Genomic DNA, 22,960 nt, shown 5'->3' on the forward strand with positions numbered 1-22,960 from the left:
CATGTGTTAAAACAGACCAAGCCGAAGAAAGATCTCAGAGCTTGAAGACTGGCTTTCTGAAATAAGACAGTCAGACAAGGATGAGAAAAAATAATGAAAAGGAATGAACAAAACCCCTGAAAAATATGGGATTATGTAAAGAGACAAAATCTATGACTCACTGGTGTTGCTGAAAGAGATGGGGAGAATGGAAACAACCTGAAAAACATATTTCAGGATATCATCCATGAGAACTTCCCTAACCTTGCTAGAGAGGTCAACATTCAAATTTAGGAAATACAGAGAACCCCAGTATGATACTTCACAAGAAGATCATCCCCCAGATACATAATCATCAGATTCTCCAAGGTTGAAATGAAAGGAAAATGTTAAAAGCAGCTAGAGAGAAAGGTCAGGTCACCCAGAAAGGGAAGCCTATCAGCCTAACAGCAGACCTTTCAGCAGAAACCATACATGCCAGAAGAGACTGGGGGCCAATGTTCGACATTCTTAAAGGAAAGAAATTCCAACCAAGAATTTCATATCCAGTCAAACTAAGCTTTGTAAGCAAAGGAGAAATAATATCCTTTTCAGACAAGCAAATGCTGAGGGAGTTAATTACTATCAGACCTGCCTTACAAGAGCTCCTAAAGGAAACACTAAATATGGAAAGGAAGGACCATTACCAGCCACTACAAAAACATGCTATGTACACAGACCAGTGACACTTTAAAACCACCACACAAACAACTCTGCATAAAAACCAGCTAACATCATGAAGACAGTATGAAATCCACATATATCAACACTAATCTTGAATGTAAACAGGCTAAATGTCTCAATGAAAAGGAACAGAGTGGCAGGCTAAAGAACAAAGACTCAATGGTAAGCTGTCTTTAAGAGACTCATCTTATAAGCAGTAGCACACATAGGCTCAAAATAAAGAGATAAAGAAAAATCTACCAAGCAAATGGAAAACAGAAAAAAGCATGAGTTGCAATCCTAATTTTGGACAAAACAGAATTTAAGCCAACAAATATCAAAAAAAGACAAAGAAGGGCATTATATAAAGGTAAAAGGTTCAATTCAACAAGAAGACCTAACTATTCTAAATATATATGCATCCAACACAGGAGCAACCAGATTCATAAAGCAAGTTCTCAGAGACCTTTGAAAAGACTTAGATCCCCATGCAATAATAGTGGGAGACTTTAACACCCCACTGACAGTATTAGACACATCATTGAGGCAGAAAATTAACAAAGATATTCAGGACCTGAACTCAGTACTGGATCAAATGGACCTGATAGACATCTACAGAACTCACCACCCAAAACAACAGAATATACATTCTTCTCATCACCACATGGCACATACTCTAACATCGACCACACAGTTGGACATAAAACAATCCTCAGCAAATGCAAAATAATTTAATTCATACCAAACACTCTCTTGGACTACAGCAAAATAAAATTAGCAATCAAGGCTAAGAAAATTGCTCAAAACCATACAACTGCATTGAAATTAAATAACCTGCTCCTGCACAGCTTTTGGGTAAATAATGAAATTAAGGCAGCAGTCAAGAAGGTCTTTGAAACTAATGAGAATGAAGATACAAATATGAGAATCTCTAGGACACAGCTAAGGCAGTATTAAGGGGAAATTTGTTGCGTTAAACACCCATATCAAAAAGAAATATCTCAATTTAACAACCTAATATCACAACTAAAAGATAACCAATAGAAAACTAACCTCAAAGTTAGCAGAAGACAAGAAATAACCAAAATCAGAGCTGAACTGAAGGAGATTGAGACATGCAAAATCATTCAAAGATCAACAAATCCTGGAACTAGTTTTTTGAAAAAATTAGTAAAATAGATAGACTGCTAGCTAGACTAATAAAAGAGAAAAGAGAAAAGATTCAGATAAACACAATTAGAAAAAACAAAGGGGATATTACCACTGACCCCACAGAATACAAGTAACCATCAGAGAATATTATAAACACCTCTATGCACAAAAACTAGAACATTTAGAAGAAATGGTAAGTTCCTGGACACACACACACCTTCCCAAGAATGAACACAGAAGAAATTGCATTCCTGAACAGACCAAAAATGAGCACCAAAATTGAATCAGTAATAAATAGCCTACCAAACAAAAAAAAAGCCCAGGACCAGATAGATTCATAGTCAAATTCTACTAGATGTAAAAAAAAAAAAAAAAAAAAAAAAAAAAAGCTGGTACCATTCCTACCGAAACTATTCCAAAAAATTGAAGAGGAGAGACTCCTTTCTAACTCATTAAATGAGGCCAGCATCATAAACTAAAACCTGGCAGAGGTACAACAAGAAAAGAAAACTGTATGCCAACATCCTTGATGAACATTGATGCAAAAATTCTCAACAAAATGCTTGCAAACTGAATCCAGCAGCACATTGGAAAGCTTATCCACTATGATCAAGCAGACTTTATCTTTGCCATGCAAGGTTATTTCAACATATGCAAAGCAATATGTGATTCATCGCATAAACAGAACTAAAGACAAAAACCACATGATTATCTCAATAGATGCAGAAAAGGCTTTTAATAAAATTCAACACCCCTTCATGTTAAAAACTCTCAATAAACCTGGCATTGAAGAAATATACCTCAAAATAATAAGAATCATCTATGACAAATGCACAGCTAACATTATGCTGGATGGGCAAAAGCTGGAAGCATTACCCTGAAAACCAGCATAAGACAAGGATGCCTCTCTCACCACTTCTATTCGACATAGTATTGGAAGTCCTGGCCAGAGCAATCAAGCAAGAGAAAGAAACAAAGGGCACCCAAATAGGAAGAGAGTGAGTCAAACTATCCTTGTTTGCAGACAATATGATTCTATACCTAGAAAACCCCATAGTCTTGTACCCAAAGCTCCTTAAGCTGATACATAACTTCAGAAAAGTCATTCATCATCTTTTGATGATGCTAGGTGATTGTATCTGTAAGATCCTCATATCCTCTGACATCAGTTGGGTATCCAACAATTCAATTCAGTTCTGACAACAGCTTACCAGAGTTAGCATGAGTCTCCACAGTTTTTAAGACTGAGTCCCACAAGACTTCCCACACCTCACATGCCAGCCAAAAATGAGATGCCCAGACCACGACACACACTTCTGCTTGGGCAAACTACAAGCTAAGGGGTTCCCATGACCCATCCTCTCAGATTCAATATTTTACTAGAACGGTTTACAGAACTCAGGAAAACACTTTACTTACTTTTACCAGTTTATTGTAAAGGATACAACTCACAAACAGCCTAATGAAAGAGACATAAGGCAAATAATTGGGGATTTAAAAAATAATGATGTGGTATTATATATATATATATTATATATATATATTATATTATATATATATATATTATATATATATATTATATATATATATATAATATATAATATATATATATATTATATATTATATATATATATATTATATATATAATATATATATATATTTGGTTTTTGTCCCTAGTTCCTGGCATAGAGCTCCTAAACTTGAAATTTTCTGAGGGATAGGGGTGTCGTTTGTTAGTCATAGCAAGCCCCTTCTGACCACACCAGACTTTATTCTAATAAGATGACACAGGCTGGGATCCCTAAATAGCTTTCAGCATTGGGGTCTGGTCACCACAAAGACACACAAATGATTAGAGAATGGGAACTTTCAGCCCTACTTTCCCCTACCCCCTTTGCCAGGGAGGGGAGAGAGGGACTGGAAACTGGGTTATAAAAACTCTTGAACAAGATTTGAAGAGCTTCTGTGGGTGAACACATTGATTTCCTGGGAAGGTGGTATGGCAGGATAGAGCATAAAAGCTCCACACTCCCCATTTCTTTTTATGTCTCCTTTCTGCTCCTTATGCTGCTCCCTTTTAGAGTGAAACTCCTAAGTTGTTTCTGTTAGCTAGGAGACTTCCTCTCCTTTCGTTCTCTCCTGGACCTACTCTACACAGACATTTTTGTCCCTACCTCTATCCTACTTCACTTTTTCTTTCTCAATCTTATTGTTGTATTGTAAACAATGGGTTCACGCCATTGTCCTGCCACACTGACAGATGATAGAAAATTCAAGTAGGATCTAAACATAAGAATTTTTAATATGATATTTATAATAAAAACATTGGTCACAAAGGGTTTTGTTATATTTAAACTTTTCAAGGGCTATCATTTCTTATTTTAAAATTTTTTGTAAATTATTGCCTTGAATCAACTAGTTAGCTTTTATAATAAAAGATTAAAATATATTAAAACCAATAGATAAGATTTTTAATAGGCATTGTGATACAAGAAAGAAAATGGACCTTGTTTGCAAATATTTTCCTAAGTAATCCTTAGCAAGTCAATTAACTTTTCTGGGCTTTATTGCTTCTTTTATCTACAAAATATGTTTTACTAGATAAGCTCTAATTTCTCTTATAAATTCTAAGTATATTACCTTTTTGGATGATGACTTAAGTTTTTAAATATTAAAATATCACCAAAGCCATTTCTTAGGTTTCATAACCTTATAACCAGTGACCTAAAATTGTAGCCTTAGTAGTGGAATGAGCAGTGATGGCTACAATAAAGAAGAGGTCAACCTAGAAGACAAACTTTCCTTAAAGAAAACAAAATTTTTTTTAAGTTCAGGGGTACATGTGTAAGTTTGTTACATAGGTAACATTGTGTCATTAGGGGTTTCTTGTTCAGACTATTTCATCACCCAGGTATTGAGCCTAGTTCCCATTAGTTATTTTTCCTGATCCTCTCCCTCCTCCCACCTTCAAGTAGGCCCCTGTGTCTGTTGTTCCCCTCTATATGTCCATGTGTTCTCATCATTTAGCTCTCACTTACAAGTGAGAACATGTGGTATTTGGTTTTCTGTTCCTGTGTGCGTATGCTAAAGATAATGATTTCTAGCTCCATCCATGTCCCTATAAAGGACATGATCTCATTCTTTTTTATGGCTGCATAGTATTCCATGGTGTATGTACAGCACCACATTTTCTTTATCCAGTCTATCACTGATGGGCATTTAGGTTGATTTCATGTCATTTCTATTGTGAATAGTGCTGCAATGAACATATGCATGCATTTGTCTTTATAACAGAATGATTTCTATTCCTTTGGGTATATACCCAGTAATGGGATTGCTGCATCGAATGGTATTTCTGTCTCTAGGTCTTTGAGGAATCACCACACTGTCTTCCACAATGGTTGAACTGATTTAAAGTCCCATCAATAGTGTATAAGCATTTCTTTTTCTCCACAACCTCATCAGCATCTGTTATTTTTTGACTTTTTCAAAATAGCCATTCTGTCTGGTGTGAGATGGCATCTCATTGTGGTTTTGAGTTGCATTTCTCTAATGATCAGTAATGTTGAGATTTTTTTCATATGCTTGTTGGCTGCATGTATGTCCTCTTTTGAAAAGTTTCTTTTCATATCCCTCGTGCACTTTTTAATGAGGTTGTTTGGTTTTTTCTTGTAAATTTGTTTAAGTTCCTATACATGCTGGATATTTCACCTTTGTTGGATGCATAGTTTGCAGAAATGTTCTCCCATTCTGTAGGTTGTGTTTACACTGTTGATAGTTTCTTTTTATGTTCAGAGAAGCTCTTTGGTTTAATTAGATCTCATTTGTCAATTTTTGTTATTTTTGCAATTGCTTTCTGTGTCTTCATTATGAAATCGTTGCCTGTGCCTGTACTAAATCATGTTGCCTAGGTTGTCTTCTATGGTTTTTATAGTTTTGGGTTTTACATTTAAGTTTTTAATCCATAGACACATAAACCAATGGAATAAAATAGAGAACCCAGAAATAAGAACTGCACACCTACAACTATTTGATCTTCGAAAAACCTGACAAAAACGAGCAATGGGGAAAGGATTCCCTATTCAATAAATGGTGCTGGGATAACTGGCTAGCCATATGCAGAACACTAAAACTGGACCCCCTTTCCTTACACCATATAGAATTTTTCTTTGACTATAGAATATAGGACTTTTTGCCAGTGAGGGTTCATTTCTAATTTGTAAAATGCAAGTACTTACTGGGGGACACGCAGGACTTTTCTTTTGGTATTCCATCTTTCATCAGTCAGCTTAAGTGTCATTTAAAAGCATCCCATATGTAAAAAGACATGACTATTTCCCAGTGAAAATAGCATTTAGAAGTATCTAGGAAAGGAGAACTATTTATTCTTAGTTGAGAATGGTAATGAAATCAGAATTTGAATTTTAAAGAATCTCCATTGTGGCCCCTATATTTTGAGATGTGACAAACAGTTTGAAAAAGAGTTACTTTGCTACTGTGCATCATAAAAATATTTTAATATTGTACCAAAAAACTTTAGCTGAAACCTAATGTCATATTTTCTTGAAATGTAAAAGATAAAGATCCTCAGACTATGAAAAGCATCTAATTTTATAACAGAATAAAAAGACTTTTGTGGATTAGAGGTATCTTTTTTCTGTTTATTTTTCATAATAATAAAAGTAATATATGTGCATTGTAATATTTTGGAGAACATTTAAACTTGGAACGATATCTTAGAATTTTAAGGATTATTATAAGCAGTTTTCTTTTACTAAAGTAATAGTTTTTCAATGCTAAAATAGGAATAACAACTCAATATGTCACAAAAATGGAAAAGATAATAAATCTTTACCTAGGTCCTTCAAGAAAAATGTTTCAATAGTGTATAACTTTAAATTTATTAGATTAAAAAATCAACTATGTCTAGAGAATTTTTAGGAATCTTCTCATCATTTAAAAATAAGGCTAAGAAAAATATACATTAAAAAATGAAATAAACAATGCCTATCTCAATGTAAAATTATTTTATTTAACACCATATAATGTATATAACATCTGGTAATAAATACCTGAAGATATATGACACATTATATGCAACTTATGCTTTACCAATTGTTTTATAACTATTTTATTTAGGGCCCCAAAGGAGATCCAGGATTTTCCCCAGGTCAAGCTGTTCCTGGAGAAAAGGTAATTATTTGACCATGAAATGAAATTATAGTAATATATTTCAAGCATTTTAAAATGTAGATTTTACTGTATCAGACAGGAAGAAAAAAATGAGAATTATTGGATTTTAATGAAAGAAGAACTATTTGAAGAATTATGTAAATTTTATCACCCATTTCACTTATTGATTTAAGTCTTAACATTACTTTTTTTTTTTTTTTTTGGGAGACGGAGTCTCGATCTGCCGCCCAGGCTGGAGTGCAGTGGCCCGATCTCAGCTCACTGCAAGCTCCGCCTCCCGGGTTCACGCCATTCTCCTGCCTCAGCCTCCCGCGTAGCTGGGACTACAGACGCCCGCCACCGCGCCCGGCTAGTTTTTTTTTTTTTTGTATTTTTTTTTAGTAGAGACAGGGTTTCACTGTGTTAGCCAGGATGGTCTCGATCTCCTGACCTCGTGATCCGCCCGTCTCGGCCTCCCAAAGTGCTGGGATTACAGGCTTGAGCCACCGCGCCCGGCCTCAACATTACTTTTATTAAATGTCTACAGTGGCCTGCCACTGTACTATCTGCCAATGGGGAGTGGATGGGGTAAAAAATTAGAACAGGATGTGGTCCTAATTGCAAAGATTTTTCTGTTAATACATATGCACACAATAATATATAAATTGTAATGCCAATTTACATCTTTTTAGAATAGTTTCACATACTTTATGATGTTTAATTACCAGGGTAACTCTCTGTGAGAGAAGCACTCATTATCTTGTTTTCCCATTAAGAAAACAGAATTCATAGATTTTAACGGACTTATCACATGGATAGTAAATGGCAGAGTTGATATATATCCAAATTTTTAGACTTCTCATCCAGTATGCTTTTCATTTCATCACAATGCTGTCAATACAAACATATACATATTTAAGTAAAAACTAGTTTTAAAGCAAAGATAACTACAAAAACTTTATCAGGAGAAGAATACTGTTTTCTAGTGAGGATAAATACAAATGGAGTCTTAGGAGGACATCTGGGAAGTTTGGTTTAGACAGGCACTTTATAAATGTAATATAATTATAGGATGTGTTTGTTTATGTAGTATACATTCACAAACTTTAAGAATCCCTGAACAATTTTGGTGGTTCCAAAATTGATCTGATCTTATTGGCTTACAGAAACTATCATAAAGTTTGAAATCTGTCTTTTTATTGGCTTACAGAAACAATTATAAACTTTAAAAAATCACATAATTACTCTACAGATACTATATGAAATAGTAAATCATCAAAAAATTATTTTATTTTGTTTTTAAAATTTTTACTTTTATGCAATAGTTACACATATTTTGGGAGTACATACTGAACATTTTTTAAATCTAAAATTTTGGTAATTTTATTATTGTGGTGGAACTGAGTTCGCTGACTCGGAAGATTATTAGTATAAACATAGTACTTTCATTACTGTCTTAATTATTGCAAGGACAAAATTCTGCAATTTGAGAAACACAAGTGCCATATTTAAAAATATCTAAATATAATACATTTGATTTCTTAACTTAAAATTTAGAAATTAGAGGCCCACTCAGTTTTGGTGACTATTTCAAGTAAAACCCCTAGATTAAACATTCATATTTATATCAAATGCTTGGTTTTATCTTTCCCTGTGGCTTCTCTGAGCAAAATATAGGGTGATTCAATATGGGAGTTCAGACTTGGAAGCATGTTAGTCTTTTTTTACTTTTTGAGTTACTTGTATACTAACTGTGGTTAAAACTGTAACAGAAACATAGTAAGATATAAAATTTAATAGTATGTTGCCATAGAGCTTTAGTAAAATCCAACTTTTAAAATTAATAGAGGTATTCCTAAAATGGTAAAATTTAAAAATGATCTTTAGAAATTGTACTTACATTAAATTGGATTCAAATATACTGAGGAAACAGGAAACTGGTTATACACATAAATCTGAATACAAATAAAATACAAACATTAACTTGGTGGAAGTAGAAGGGGATTGGCAAACAATTTTATTTTAACCATTTAGCCATTTTTAACAATAAATATATAGTCAATGGTGAAAGAGGAAAAGAAATGCAGGATTCAGTACTTCACCATGTAACATCCACTAAGTAACATCTGTAATAGACCATACACAAAGATTTAAGCCATTTTGGGGCTTAAAAAGAGCATGCATAGATAGTTTTTAAATGGTGTAAGTTTTTCCTTTCCCATGAGACAGGTGAGATGACATCGAAATCATCATCATCACCATCATCATTATCAACCTCATTTTCCAGATGGAGGAATTTGAGGAGAAATTAAATGATTCCTTCATGACTAAAGCTATTGTAAGAGGACCAGCCTCTTGTCTCCTCTTTCCTCGTGCAGTTTTCTCTTCCTTCTATCAGAGTAATAAATGTAAAAAAGGTAGCGCTAATCGGTAACGCCTAGTCTGTTCAAGCCAAGCACATGATGGACTTACCAATCAATTTTCTCTCATTACTCCGGGGTGAGGGACGTTCTGTGGTGCTGGCACGCAGGATGGAAGGCACCAGCTCAGCTCCGGAAGCGGAAGTGCCTCCTGTGCGTCACGTGAACCTAGCTGGTCCCACCACAGCCCGTGAGATTCTCTCTGGGAGTCCTACCAGGCTGCAGGTCCTCACAGAAACGGAGTAGGGGTGACACCTCAACAGCTGCTTCACAATGCACTTGTAGATTTTTTAGGGAAACTACTTTCAATTTTCTTTTCTTTTTTTTTTTTTTTATTTTCTGAGACAGAGTCAGAGTTTCACTCTTGTTGCCCAGGCTGGAGTGCAGTGGCGAGATCTTGGTTCACTGCAACCTCCGCCTCCTGGGTTCAAGTGATTCTCCTGCCTCACCCTCCTATGTAGCTGGGATTACAGGTGCCCGCCACCATGTCCAGCTAGTTTTTTTGTATTTTTAGTAGAGACGGATTTCACCATGTTGGCCAGACTGGTTTTGAACTCCTGGCCTCAAGTAATCCACCTGTCTCGGCCTCCCAAAGTGCTAGGATTACAAGCATGAGCCACCGTGCCCAGCCCTACTTTCAATTTTTAAAACACGATAGACCTTGGACTGAGGCGAAGTTTGATAGCAAAAGCCTTATTACAGAAAAGAACAGAGAAAACAGAGCAAGAATATGGAGGTGGGGAAATACAGTCCAGTTATTAAGCCCTGGAAGAGATAAGGAAGGGCGGGAAGCCTCAGAAACGGGCTCAAAGATTGTGAAGATTGGAAATGATTGTAATAAGAGCTGATGTCTAAGATTAAAGGGAGCTTTAATTTTCAAGAGAATTCTAATTTTCAATTCTCTTTCATGACATTAAACTTCTGTGTTTTGTTTATAGGGTGATCAAGGCCTTTCTGGATTAATGGGCCCCCCTGGTATGCAAGGTGATAAGGTAAGATGGAATTTTACTTGTTTTCTTTTCTGTTTTTCTTTTTTTCTTTTGTCTTTTTCTTTAGGGATCCTTGTTCTGAAACATAATTGGATGATATATGGATCTTGGAGGTCTTCAGTCACTATGATCTTGTTTTGAAGTTGAGCCTAAAACTAATGTTTTAAAATTCCTTTTCTCAGCAAAAGAAAATTAGGATGCCATCATCATCCCGGAAAGTGGTGCCCACAAAAGGCAGAATCTTGAGAAAATAAAAGAAGACCCTTCAATTAATGATGGGCACAGAATTCACATGCAAGAGAAAGTCAGTCACTGATAGAATATTGAAGCTTTCCTTTTTTAAACTATATTAGGGAAACGACCTACTTCTGAGACCTTGAAGTCACTTTATGACTTTTATATGCCCAAAGTGAGGTTTACCTGCTTATAGGTAATACATATGGATTTGTTAAGGGGTTCTCATTTTACTGGGAAATAATCTCTGTCTTGAGGTATATACAGATATGAGGCGTGAAGGGTAGGATGGAAGTGAGGATTGGGGATGGCTAGTAAAAAACAGTAGTCATGGCCGGGCGCGGTGGCTCAAGCCGTAATCCCAGCACTTTGGGAGGCCGAGACGGGCGGATCACGAGGTCAGGAGATCGAGACCATCCTGGCTAACACAGTGAAACCCCGTCTCTACTAAAAAATACAAAAAACTAGCCGGGCGCTGTGGCGGGCGCCTGTAGTCCCAGCTACTCAGGAGGCTGAGGCAGGAGAATGGCGTAAACCCGGGAGGCGGAGCTTGCAGTGAGCCCAGATCCAGCCACTGCACTCCAGCCTGGGCGACAGAGCGAGACTCCACCTCAAAAAAAAAAAAAAAAAAAAAAAAAAAAAAAAAAAAAAAAAAAAAAAAACAGTAGTCATGTTCATATGACTAAGGTTTTTGTGAGGTAGAAAGGAGTACTGACACAGCTGCAATAATTATTTTATAAAATATATCTTGTAGTTTCCTGGATGAAAGAGGTATAACTTCTTTTCTATCTGGTCAGCTTGTTTTTTCCCAAACACTAAGTTACTGATTTTCTACAGGGAATGAGGAAAACAAAAATTTTCTTCTTAAGGTGTTAAGAGTACCAAAATATTGTAGGGCAGTATTTGACTTGATATGGATGTCTAAATACATATAATAATGAGCTGTGTTGTTGTCTTAGTGTTCCATATCCCTTTCCTCTTGGGAGACTTATGTTGCAAGTGGTATTCAGGCTCTGGTTGCTTGGTTCAAATCCCAACTGCCATTTTGTAGGTTCCATCAACTTTGGACAGATTGCTTAACTTCCAAGCTTCAGTTGCCTCATTTGTAAATTGTAAGGATAATACTATCCACTTTATAGGGAGTTTGGGGGAAGATAGAATGAGACAATCCTTGCAACAACGTATCACATAAATAGTCAGCCCTTAATAAATGTAAACCATCAGCTATTTATATGGTTTTGGAAATAATCCTGACCTGTTTTGCTTTCCTTCATGGCCCCTATTATAGGGCTGAATTGTGCAATGATGAAAAAGTACTCATGAAAGTATTTTGTCTTCAATGACCACACCATTATTTTAATGTTCTTCAGACTAGTCTTCATCCTAGACATTAGTTAGAATTTGGTAACTCCCTTGAGATTGTTGGCTGCCCCTCAAGGAGACATGAAACTGCAGAGTGATCATTTCTGACAGAATTGATCTTGATACACAGGCATGAATCTGTTTATTTAATGCTACTGAGTATACATATGACTACTCATATCTCTTAGGCGATTGTACTGACATATATCATCAAACAAGACCTCATAATATGGATATGCTCTCAATTACTTTAGTTGATATTAAAATACAGTTATTTCATCCTATGCAGTGATACTGTATATGACAGAAGAATAATCATTACTTTCTGTAGTTAAATGATGTCTGTGGTTCCTGAAATTAGCACTCCAGAAAGGGACACACTAAGTAAATGTTGAGTAGTTTTTGTGTAGAAGAGTATATAACATGCAATCTCTGGGAATACATATTATTCATAGACCAAAGAAAAAAATACTTTGATTTTAACTGTTAGAGCAGATTATTGTTTTAACTTTGAAGTTGTACTTGTTTAAAGCAGAATTACTAACTTTCAGAGACCTGTGTACATGTTATATGGCCCATCAGTATTTTAAAATATTAAGAATATATTCTTTTTGGTCTGTGTAATATTATTTTGCATTCTTCTTTTCTAGTAAAGTCATAAAACAGCATTATTTTAAACATACTGGGCCATTAATTATCTTTCACAGATTTCTTGTTTCTCTTATATGATTTTTTAAAACCTTTCAATCTGGCTTTTATTATTAGCTGATAGAAGTAGACCCTATAGAAGTCGGGGATCTTGGTGTATTATCAATTAGGAGCTATTGCACGATCTTCTCAAGCTAAAATTTAGTTGAAAGTATTTAGAAAGTGACTTACTTTCTGATAAAAGAAGAATCCCTGGTTCACTGTGATTTGACAGTAGTTCAGAATAGTGTTGAAATATTTGAGATTATTTTGTAATATTTCTTGGAATATTTTCCTCCTTTTCAGAGTGTTTCTATTAATGGAAACTGTGTACAGATTTTTGAAAACCAAGTATAACTAGGAAAAGGATACAATGACTCAATTTAAGCCTAGACTAATTCTCCACCTAGCGGGCTTGAGACAAGTTTGTATCATACTCCTTGTGGTGTGTCTTACTTTGATATGAGTATACAATAGAAATACATTCAAAATGAACTTGATATACTTTTCCTGTGGTTTGTATGGAAAAGGGAAAGGACAAGACTCATTATTACGTAGAATGTTCAGGTAAAGAGCTATTTTTTTATTGAATTTGGTTCAATTTGAACTAATGTGGTTCATTTTTGGACACTTAAGGCACTCACAGAATTGCTTCCTGCAAACAGGATCCATGCTAAGATAACCTAGAATAGTGGCTCCTATTAGCTGTAACCTAGGGACTCCTATTCCTTCATCCTTGCAGTTCTCCCCAAAAGTGCTGAATGAATTATTAAGATCAATACAAAGATTTAAGTTATTCATTTTCTAAGTGAGAAAACAAACATAAGCCCAGAGTGGTTAAAATAATTCTTCAGGGTCACTTTGAGAGTGATGGCAGGATACTGAAATTGCTGTGCTTTTAACTATTCAGTTCATATTATGAGAGATGAAAGGGTACTTAGGTTTTGGTTAATACGAAGTAATTATATCTTTTTATCTGTTAAACTATTTTATGAATTACTATTGTAACTATTACTACTAACATTTAAAGTAGCTATTTTATTGTGTACAGTGTTCTAATCTGTCTGCTGAGCAGTTTCTTTTAATCTTTAAGACAACTCATTGAAGCCAGGAGCAGTGGCACATACCTATAGTTCTAGCTATTTAGGTGGCAAAGGCAGGAGAATTGCTTGAGCCCAGGAATTCCAGGTTGTGATGTAGCACGATCCTGCCTATGAATAGCCACTGCACTCCAGCCTGGGCAACATAGTGAGATCTTGTCACTTAAACAAACAACGACAACAACAAAACAACCCATTGAGACAGATACTATGTTTGGTATGTCATAAATAAGTTAATTGAGGTGTATGAGGGTTAAGTCACACTTTCAAGGCCATGCAACTATTATTTGGAAGATTTATAACTCAAATCCAGGCCTGTTTGACACATATGACTGTGCTCTTAATAATTTGGATACTGCTTCTTTATTAATTAATTTATTATTTAGCACCCATAATGCAACTATTTGTTCCCTTAATGGTGTCCCATAAATTCTGTAGGCTTACTTTTTTGGGGGGCTGGGGGGTCTGTCTCTATTATTTCAAATGACTTTTAAGTTCAGAAATTCTTTCTTCTGCTTGGTCTAATCTACTGTTGAGGCTCTTGATTGTATTTTTTTATTTCATTCATGGAATTCTTTAGCTGTCAAATTTCTGTTTGGTTCTTTATTGTGATATCTATTTCTATGGAATTTCTCATTCAAATCATGAATTGTTTTCCTAATTTTGTTGACTTGTCTATCTATATTCTCTCATTTCTCACAGAGTTTCCTTAAGATTATTATTTTGAATTCTTTTTTTCTGGCATTTTGTGTATTTCCTTTGATTGATACCTGTTACTGGAAAATTATTCTATTCCTTTGGAGGTGTGGTGTGTCCTTGCTTTTTCATGTTTGATGTGTTCCTACAATGATTTCTACACATCTGGTGGAAAAATTACCTCTTCTAATTTTATGGAGTAGGTTTCCTAGGGAAAGACTTTTTCATATGAACTGGTCTTGGGGTGTTGTTTTGGTGGGATATATTGGCTTTGGTTCTAGATGGAAACAGTAACGTAGTCTCCATGTAGTTTCTTCGGTTGTAATCCATGCTAGTGACATTTATGAGTGTCTCGGTAGCCTAGGCTGAGAGAGTTTGCGATGGTGGTGGTGAGGCTTTGTCAGGGGTGGGCTTGCCAGGCTGTTTCTCAGGTCAGGGGCATGTGCATGCACATGGTAAGTCAGCCAACTTAGGGCTGGGGTTGGGGCTATGGGTCTCTTACTCTGGCTGGAAGCATGTTAAGTCAATATCTGTTAGATACTGGCATTTAAGTACATCTGACTATCTCTAGCATGTTGCAAGAGGAAGTAAAATACTGTTTTTCATGAAAGCCAAGGGAACAAATATAGTTTTGGATGACAGATAACAATGACTTCATTATTCTTTTTCTCTGGAAAGTACCTGTAAATATTAAAATATTTCTAATATAAACCAAACTCCAGTAATCCTTAAAGCTAAAATGTCTGCAAGAAAGTTATGTGAAATACACTAATGACTGATAAAAACTGTTGAGGTAAATAAATAGAAGATTAACGTAAAAAAAAGTCGTGAAAATTGAAAGTGAAATTGAGATAGAGAAGGCAAGCAAATTAGCAGCAGTATTCTCTTCAGTCTTTAATAGATTTTTTGGTTTGCTTCTTTCTTTTTCCCGTTTTTCCATCCATTTCCACTTTTTGAAACCAGTATTAACATTTTTAATGAGCAATATGTTTTCCCTAGATTGACTGGTTATATTGCCTTAACTAAGCAACTTTCATGTAACTCTTATTTTCCTAGGAACTGAAGTGTAGTTTTACTTCTTACTGAGTGTCTGAATTTTTGCCAAAAAACAGATAAGTTTGATCCAGAGTGCATGCTTGATTGGATGGAAGACACGAGTCCTAATTCTGAGTTTGGAATCAAGATAGATTTTTACGTTTTTTAATATAGCCAATCAGTTGCTACATTAGAATGGAAAGCCTTCTATTTATAATTATAAGAACATTAGCAATGCAATCAATTGAAACAGTTTTTCTAAGTTCGAGACGATAAGCCATATTGAAGTAGTTAAGCACCCCTTACCACAACTCAGAGCAGTTGTGAAATATGATGCACACATTTTAAAACAGATTTTTGTAAATAATATATGACAATATTTTTCTGGATATTGAAAAATCCTCTCAGTTTAGTGATAACTATAAATCCATGTGAATTTTTATTTTACTTTGAGAGAATTTGTTCAATTATTTTTTAAAAGAATCTTTTCATTGCATATGAGGCACACAGTAAATATCTGTATAAAGTTGGGCAGGAATAAAGAACCAAAAGCATCGGGTGGAATGCACTGTGACTTATCAGTCACCCCCAAAGTGTGCAGCTCTTCATAAACTTTTTAAAGCAAGGATAGTACTAAGGAGCTATATTAATACTGAATATAGATAATCACAATGACCAAAAAAAAAAAAAAAAATCAGAGTTGGCATAAAAATCAGTGCCTGAAGAAAGATAATGGAGAATTCTACTGCTCTATAGCCAGCTCTATAGATCATCTCTCACTGGCTTATTATTCCTATAAAAATCTGCAAAGCTGTGTTTTACTTTGAGTTGCTTCCCAATTCAAGTGTAGTACTGAGTCTAATACAAATGCTGCTGCTTGGAAGTTGTGCTGCCACCACTGTTACCATCTCTGCAATCCCACTAATTCCACTAATGGTAGGGGAAGCTGAGAACAAGGTATCACAGTACTGAACTCTCCAACAGGCAAGCCAGTGGTTGCCAAAGTGGCGTAGTTTTGGGGACTTTGAAAACTTCCTTGCGTCCAAAGATATTTCCCTCAGTCTGGCTCATATGATTGAAATTCCAACATTAATGACAAATTCATTTGGCTAAAAGTATTTCAGTTTCCAGAAGTCTTTGTAAATATTTCTGTGTCCTCAGAATAAGCTGTGATCTGTGATTTAGCATCATTTTAAGAATTCATCTATCATACTGGTTTTCTATGTGAGGACTGGTTGAGAGGTACTAGGGATCGATGGGACCACAGAAAAAGCCAAGTACTACTTAAAAGAGATTAGCAAGTGAATATTGTGAGGAGTTTGGGACTAACATTGGCATGAGTCTGTTGTATGCCTTAGGGAAGTATGTTCTAAGTGAGAAGGTGGGTAGAATAGAGAGGTTTGTGTTGTATTCGTCCTATAATTTAAGTCTCCCAAAGTTCTCCAGCTATCTGGGATTATTCTTTTATTTAATATTTAAAAAAAAAATAATTAAAATCTTTATTCTTAAAACATTAGGAACTTTAAGGCCTTACCCCAAGAAGTGCTTACATTATTCTGGTTGTTGATTTTCATCTTGTTCTGAATTCTTGCTTAGGGATTCTTTTTTGATAACTATACTATCCTATTTTATCACTATTTCTCAATTTTGCCATAGTTTTCTCTGGTTATTTTGGCCAAACCATGGTCATAGGCCTTTGTTGTATTCCTCAAGGCATTGCTGACATGAGTCCTGTAATATTTGACGAACTTTAGTAGGGAGTTATAATTACCTAATCTGTAGAATAAGGATATTACGTTGTAGAGAAAGAAAATTTAATGTTGGCTTTTAGACAACAATGCAGTAACAGTGGCTAAGGGAAAAATATATGGATTTAGGAAATATAGTATAAGTTGCTTAAGTGTAATGTAAGGACTACATTTCATTCACTGTGGTATTGCAGTTCAGTGTCTGGCACATAACAAGCACATATTATGACTGAATGAATGATAATGCTGCTCTTAGATTCAATTGACTCTGCCCCTTCACCTTGCTTGCTTGTCAAAGCACCACCTCCTCTCCGCTGTCTTATTTTCACTGAGTCCTCTGGCTCCAACCACCCATCATTTTATTTCAGGTTAGCTAAGTAGAACTACTTAACCTGTTACTCATCACTCAGTGATGTTGCCTTTTACAGGATTATGCACGATGGTTAGCTCACCTTTGCCTCAGCTTCCCGAGACTAGACAGAGGCAAAAGATCCAGGAAAATTGCCTCAAGCAGAAGAGCAGTTTTTTTCCTTGATAAATTCTGTAACTAACCCTAAAATTCTGCAGCTGTTTTAGTCACATCTTTTTGTCCTGCAATTTGTTCAGCAAACCACTGTTATGTAAATGATATACATATATGATATCCAGTTGATATGTATATCAACTATATATGATGTATATAGTTCCTGCCTTCAAGTAGCTTACTGTCTTGAAAAGAAAACAGTTACAGACTGAGCATCCTAAATCTAAAAATTTGAAATCTGGAGTGCTCCAAAATCTGAATTATTTTGAGCGCCCACATGATGTTCAAAGGAAATGCTCATTGGAGCATTTAAGATTTCAGATTTTCAGATTTGGGAGACTCAAGTGGTGTAATGCAAATGTTCCAAAATCTGAACAGTTTCAAAATCCAAAACATTTCTGGTCCCAAGCATTTCAGGTAAGGGATATGTAACCTATACAAAAGTAAATAATTAAAGTATCATAATAAATTATAATTATTATATATTATGTAAATATAAATTATATTTATATATTATGTAAATATATAAATTATATTTATGTTATACAAATATATAAAAATTGTTATATTTATATATTATATAAATAAATTATGCTATGGCAAGTGTGATTATGAAAATATGAAAGAATTATTATAGTACATAGTTGAGCTTCACATAAGCTTCCTGGAGGTGAGGGGTGGATGGATACAGGAATCAGGGAAAGAGGTGGCATCTGAGATGATTCTTGAGGATGAGCAGAAGTTATCCTAATGATATTGCACCTAGTGGACAAGTATGCTGTCTACACATAGATAACACATAAGCAAAGGCTGAGAGGTAAGAAACACTTCTTTGTTCATGAATCATGAAGTGTGAGGGAGAAGGTGTCAAGAGATAGAGCTTGAGGAGTATTGAAGTACCAAATTATAAAGGGATTTATAAGCCATGTTAAAGCATGTACATTATTGTGTAGTAGAGAGGTACTACAGGATTGTAAGAAGGGGAGTGCCAGAGGCAAATCCTTTAGTCTCCAGAATTTCTTTAACATTTTTTATGAGTTCGAGAGAGATATGCTTCTATCTTTCTGAAACCAGGCTTATGATAGAGAGTGGGGGTGATTATACAGAAGCTGCCTTGTGCTATGTAGAATACTTTCTCATATGTTGGAAAAGTCTTTATCTCCATGAATATAAGTTCTTCCCATTTAATGGGGGAAAAGAAAACTGTTAAAAGGAGTAAACCATTGATAAATAAAGTTAATAACATGTAAATTATAGGGGCATTGAGAATAATTCTCAATATTTATATGCAGGCAGTCCTTACTTTGTGTGGTTCCTATATACATATATTCTGGTTGCCACAATTTAATTACATAGCATCTGTTCCCAAAAACATAATTAATATTTCATTTACCACAGTATATTAAGTATGATTAACTACATAAAGTACAGACTTTGCTACTGGCCCTTTAGTCCACAAATCACTGCATAAGTAATGGAGTCCATCATGACCAATTACTAATCAAGTCATTTCATTCACTCTGTTGGTGATTGCTCACTGTGTATCTGTTATTCAATCAGGTACAGACACTAAAGTTGTGTTGTTTCCTTGTTTTGCAGTGATAAACCCAAGCGATATTTTACACAGATGAATAATAGAAAGGAGTATTAGCTAACAAAGATGAAAGAACAGCAAATAAAGGAATAGTGATAACAGGAATTTTAAAGAAATAGCTGACCATGAGATACTGCTGACATTTAAGACTCTGCATATGCAGCCATGGAAATTTATTGCTGGTGAACTTTTAGACATAAATGAGTAAAGTGGTTATGATGAATAGGACAAGGATGTTCCAGAGGAAGTGACACTTTCAAAAAATAAATCTTCACATTAGAAGAACTCTTGGAAATATGTCATGACATTGAAAGTGCAAAAGATGAAATGTTGGGAATCGATCCGTACTTAGAAGCGAGTATGACAATTTGCCAAGGCATAGGAAATATGCTTGCTTGGTATGATAATTTAGACTACAACAAGAAGGCAAACACTTTCAAACTAATTTTGATAACTTTTTTCAAAATAAATGATGCTTTAATTTCTAATGTTTTCAATTATACTGTACTAAATTAATACTAGTATTTTTTTTTATTTCTCCATGCAACTATAACCAACAGTAAGAGAGTTTTTAACATTTTGACAAAAATATTTAAAGGCCATGGAACAATTGTAAATTTTCCCATTGCTTAGTAAGACTGCTTTGTACAATTTCAGCTTGCATAGTTATTTTTATTGTCCTATACTATAGTGCAAAGTGAGGAGGATCTGTGTATAAATGATACTACTGTTTTCCTTATGATTAAACATTTTATTTACATATTCAAATCTTAATTACTGGGAGTAGTTTGAAACTGGTTTCTTTTGTAACCACTAATATTTCTGATTTTGATTCAATTGTGTCTTTTTTTTTTCTGTCCTGTGTGGTCACCTATTGATAACATATTTTTAGGGCTCAAATTTTTGTTAATGTATTTATTAAAATTGAAGTCTATATAAAATTGGATTATAAGCTCCATTTATTATTGGAATTCTTGCTGAGGCAATTTATTTATTTATTACTTTAATTTTGTAGGTACATAGTAAGTGTGTATATTCATGGAGTACATGAGATATTTTGGTACAGGCTGCAATGCATAATAATCACATCATGGAAAATTGGATATCCATCCTCACAAATATTTATCCTGTGTGTTACAAACAATCCAATGATACTCTTTATTTATTTTAAATTGTACAATTAAATTATTATTTACTATAGTTTCTCTGTTGTGCTAACAAATATTGGGTCTTATTCATTCTTTGTAACTATTTTTTTTGTACCCATTAACTATGCCCCTTTCCCTACCTCCGCCTCATCTACTGTTCCCCTCCCAGCCTCAAATAACCATCCTTCCTTTCCTGTCTCCATGAATTCAATTTTGTGATATTTAGATCCCACAGATAAGCAAGAACACATGATGTTTGTCTTTCTGTGCCTGGCTTATTTCACTTAACCTAATGACCTCCAGTTCCATCCATGCTGTTGCAAATGACAGAATCTCATTCTTTTTTGTATGGCTGAATAGTAGTACTCCATTGTGTATATGTACCACATTTTCTTTATCCATTCATCTGTTGATGGACACTTACGTCACTTCCAAATCTTGGCAGTTGTGAACAGTGCTGCAGCAAATTTGGGAGTGCAAATATCTCTTCAATATACTGATTTCTTTTCTTCTGGATATATACCCAGTAGTGGGATTGCTAAATCCAGTGGTAGTTTTATTTTTGGTTTTTTAGGAACTTCCAAACTGTTCTCCATAGTGGTTGTACTAATTTACCTTCCAGTGAATTGTATATGAAGGTTCTCCTTTTTCCATGTCCTCGTCAGCATTCTTTTGGATATAAGCCATTTTAACTGGGGTAAGATTGTAGTTTGGATTTGCATTTCTTTGATGATCAGTAATGTTGAGCACGTTTTTATATGCCTGTTTACCATTTTCTTGTCTCATTTTGAAAAATGTCTATTCAAATCTCTTGCCCATTTTTAATTGGATTATTTGATTTTTTTTCCTATAGAGTTGTTTGAGCACCTTGTGTATTCTAGTTATTCATCTCTTGTGAGATAGGTAGTTTGCAAATATTTTCTCCTATTTTCTGGGTTGTTTTTTCACTTTGTTGATTGTTTTCTTTGCTGTGAAGAAACTTTTTTACTTGATACAATCCCATTTGTCCATTTTTGCTTTGGCTGGCTGTGCTTGTGGGGTATTACTTAAGATATCTTTGCCCAGACCAATGTCCTGGAGAGGTTCCCCAATATTTTCTTGTAGTAGTTTCATAGTTTGAGGTCTTAGATTTAAGTCTTTAATCTATTTTGAATTGATTTTTGTACAAGGCAAGAGATAGGGATCAAGTTTCATTATCCTACATATGGATATCCAGTTTCCCCAGCACCATTTATTGAAGAGTGTCTTTTCCTCAATGTATGTTCCTGGCAACTTTGTCAAAAATGAGTTCACTGTAGGTGTGTGGATTTATTTCTGGGTTCTCTATTCTGTTCTTTTGGTCTGTGTTTTTATGCTGGTACCATGCTGTTTCGGTTACTGTAACTCTGCAGTATAATTTGAAATCAGGTAATGTTCTCTTTGCTCAGGATAGCTTTGTTTTCTTTGCTCAGGATAGCTTTGGCTATTCTCTGTCTTTTATGGTTCCACATAAATTTTAGGATTGCTTTTTTCTATTTCTGTGAAGAATATTACTGATATTTTGATACAGATCGTATAGAATCTGTAGATTGCTTTGGGCAGTATGGACATCTTAACAATATTGATTCTTCCAATCCATGAACATGAAATATCTTTCCATTTTTTGGTTTCCTCTTCAATTTCTTTCATCAGTGTTTTATAGTTTTCATTATAGAGATATTTTACTTATTTGGTTAATTCCTAGTTTATTTTATGTGTGGCTATTGTAAATGGGATTGCTTTTTTATTTCTTTTTCCAATTGTTCACTGTTGGCATATTGAAATGCTACTGATTTTTGTATGTTGATTTTGTATCCTACAACTTTACTGAATTTTTTTTTTACCAGTTCTAATAGGTTTTGTTTTTTTGGTGGAATCTTTAGGTTTTACCAGCTGTAACGTCATGTCATCTGCAAACAAGGATAATTTAGCTTCTTCCTTTCCAATTAGGATCCTTTATTTTTTTTTTTTCTGTTGTCTGATTGCTCTAGTTAAGATTTTCAGTACTATGTTGAATAACAGTGGTGAAAGTGGGCATCCTTGTCGTATTCCAGATATAATAGGAAAAGCTTTCAGTATTCCCCCATTCAGAATGATATTAGCTGTGGATCTATCATATATGGCTTTCATTATGAAGAGGTATATTCATTTTATATCCAGTTTTTGAGGTTTTTTTAATCAAGAAGGGGTGTTGAACTTTATCAAATGCCTTTTCAGCATTAATTGAAATGATAATATGGTTTTTGACCTTCATTCTGTTGATATGATATATCACAGTGATTGATTTGTGTGTGTTGAATCATCCTTACATCCCTGAGATAAATCCCACTTGGTCATAATGAATCATCTTTTTAATGTATTCTTGAATTCAGTTTACTAGTATTTTGTTGAGGATTTTTGT

General features: G+C 34.7%; 1 protein-coding gene and 1 long non-coding RNA gene across 22 annotated transcripts in view; one reads left to right on the forward strand and one right to left on the reverse strand.

The window, feature by feature from the left end:
* LOC105482774 (collagen type XXIV alpha 1 chain) overlaps positions 1-22,960 on the forward strand; it is a 421,145-nt gene that overhangs the window by 45,611 nt on the left and 352,574 nt on the right. For 17 of the 21 annotated variants that reach the window (XR_011617622.1, XR_011617589.1, XM_071087115.1 and 14 more), the window contains 2 exons: positions 6,973-7,026; positions 10,364-10,417. The exons of 3 other annotated variants lie outside the window; for them this stretch is intronic. Coding sequence is in view for 16 of the 18 variants with exons in the window: in XM_071087115.1 (XP_070943216.1) it covers positions 6,973-7,026; positions 10,364-10,417 (108 nt within the window). In the remaining 2 variants the exon portion in view is untranslated. Of the gene's footprint in view, positions 1-6,972; positions 7,027-10,047; positions 10,162-10,363; positions 10,418-22,960 lie in introns of those variants that run through there. One more of the 21 variants, XM_071087348.1, reaches the window with a different exon arrangement.
* On the reverse strand, positions 7,735-9,543 carry LOC105482771 (uncharacterized). The gene is made up of 3 exons (XR_011609162.1): positions 9,478-9,543; positions 8,906-8,960; positions 7,735-7,896 (listed from the first exon to the last, which is right to left on the reverse strand). It is a non-coding gene; the product is annotated as an uncharacterized lncRNA (long non-coding RNA).

Source organism: Macaca nemestrina, chromosome 1 (assembly GCF_043159975.1).
Source record: "Macaca nemestrina isolate mMacNem1 chromosome 1, mMacNem.hap1, whole genome shotgun sequence".
Lineage (NCBI taxonomy): Eukaryota > Metazoa > Chordata > Mammalia > Primates > Cercopithecidae > Macaca > Macaca nemestrina.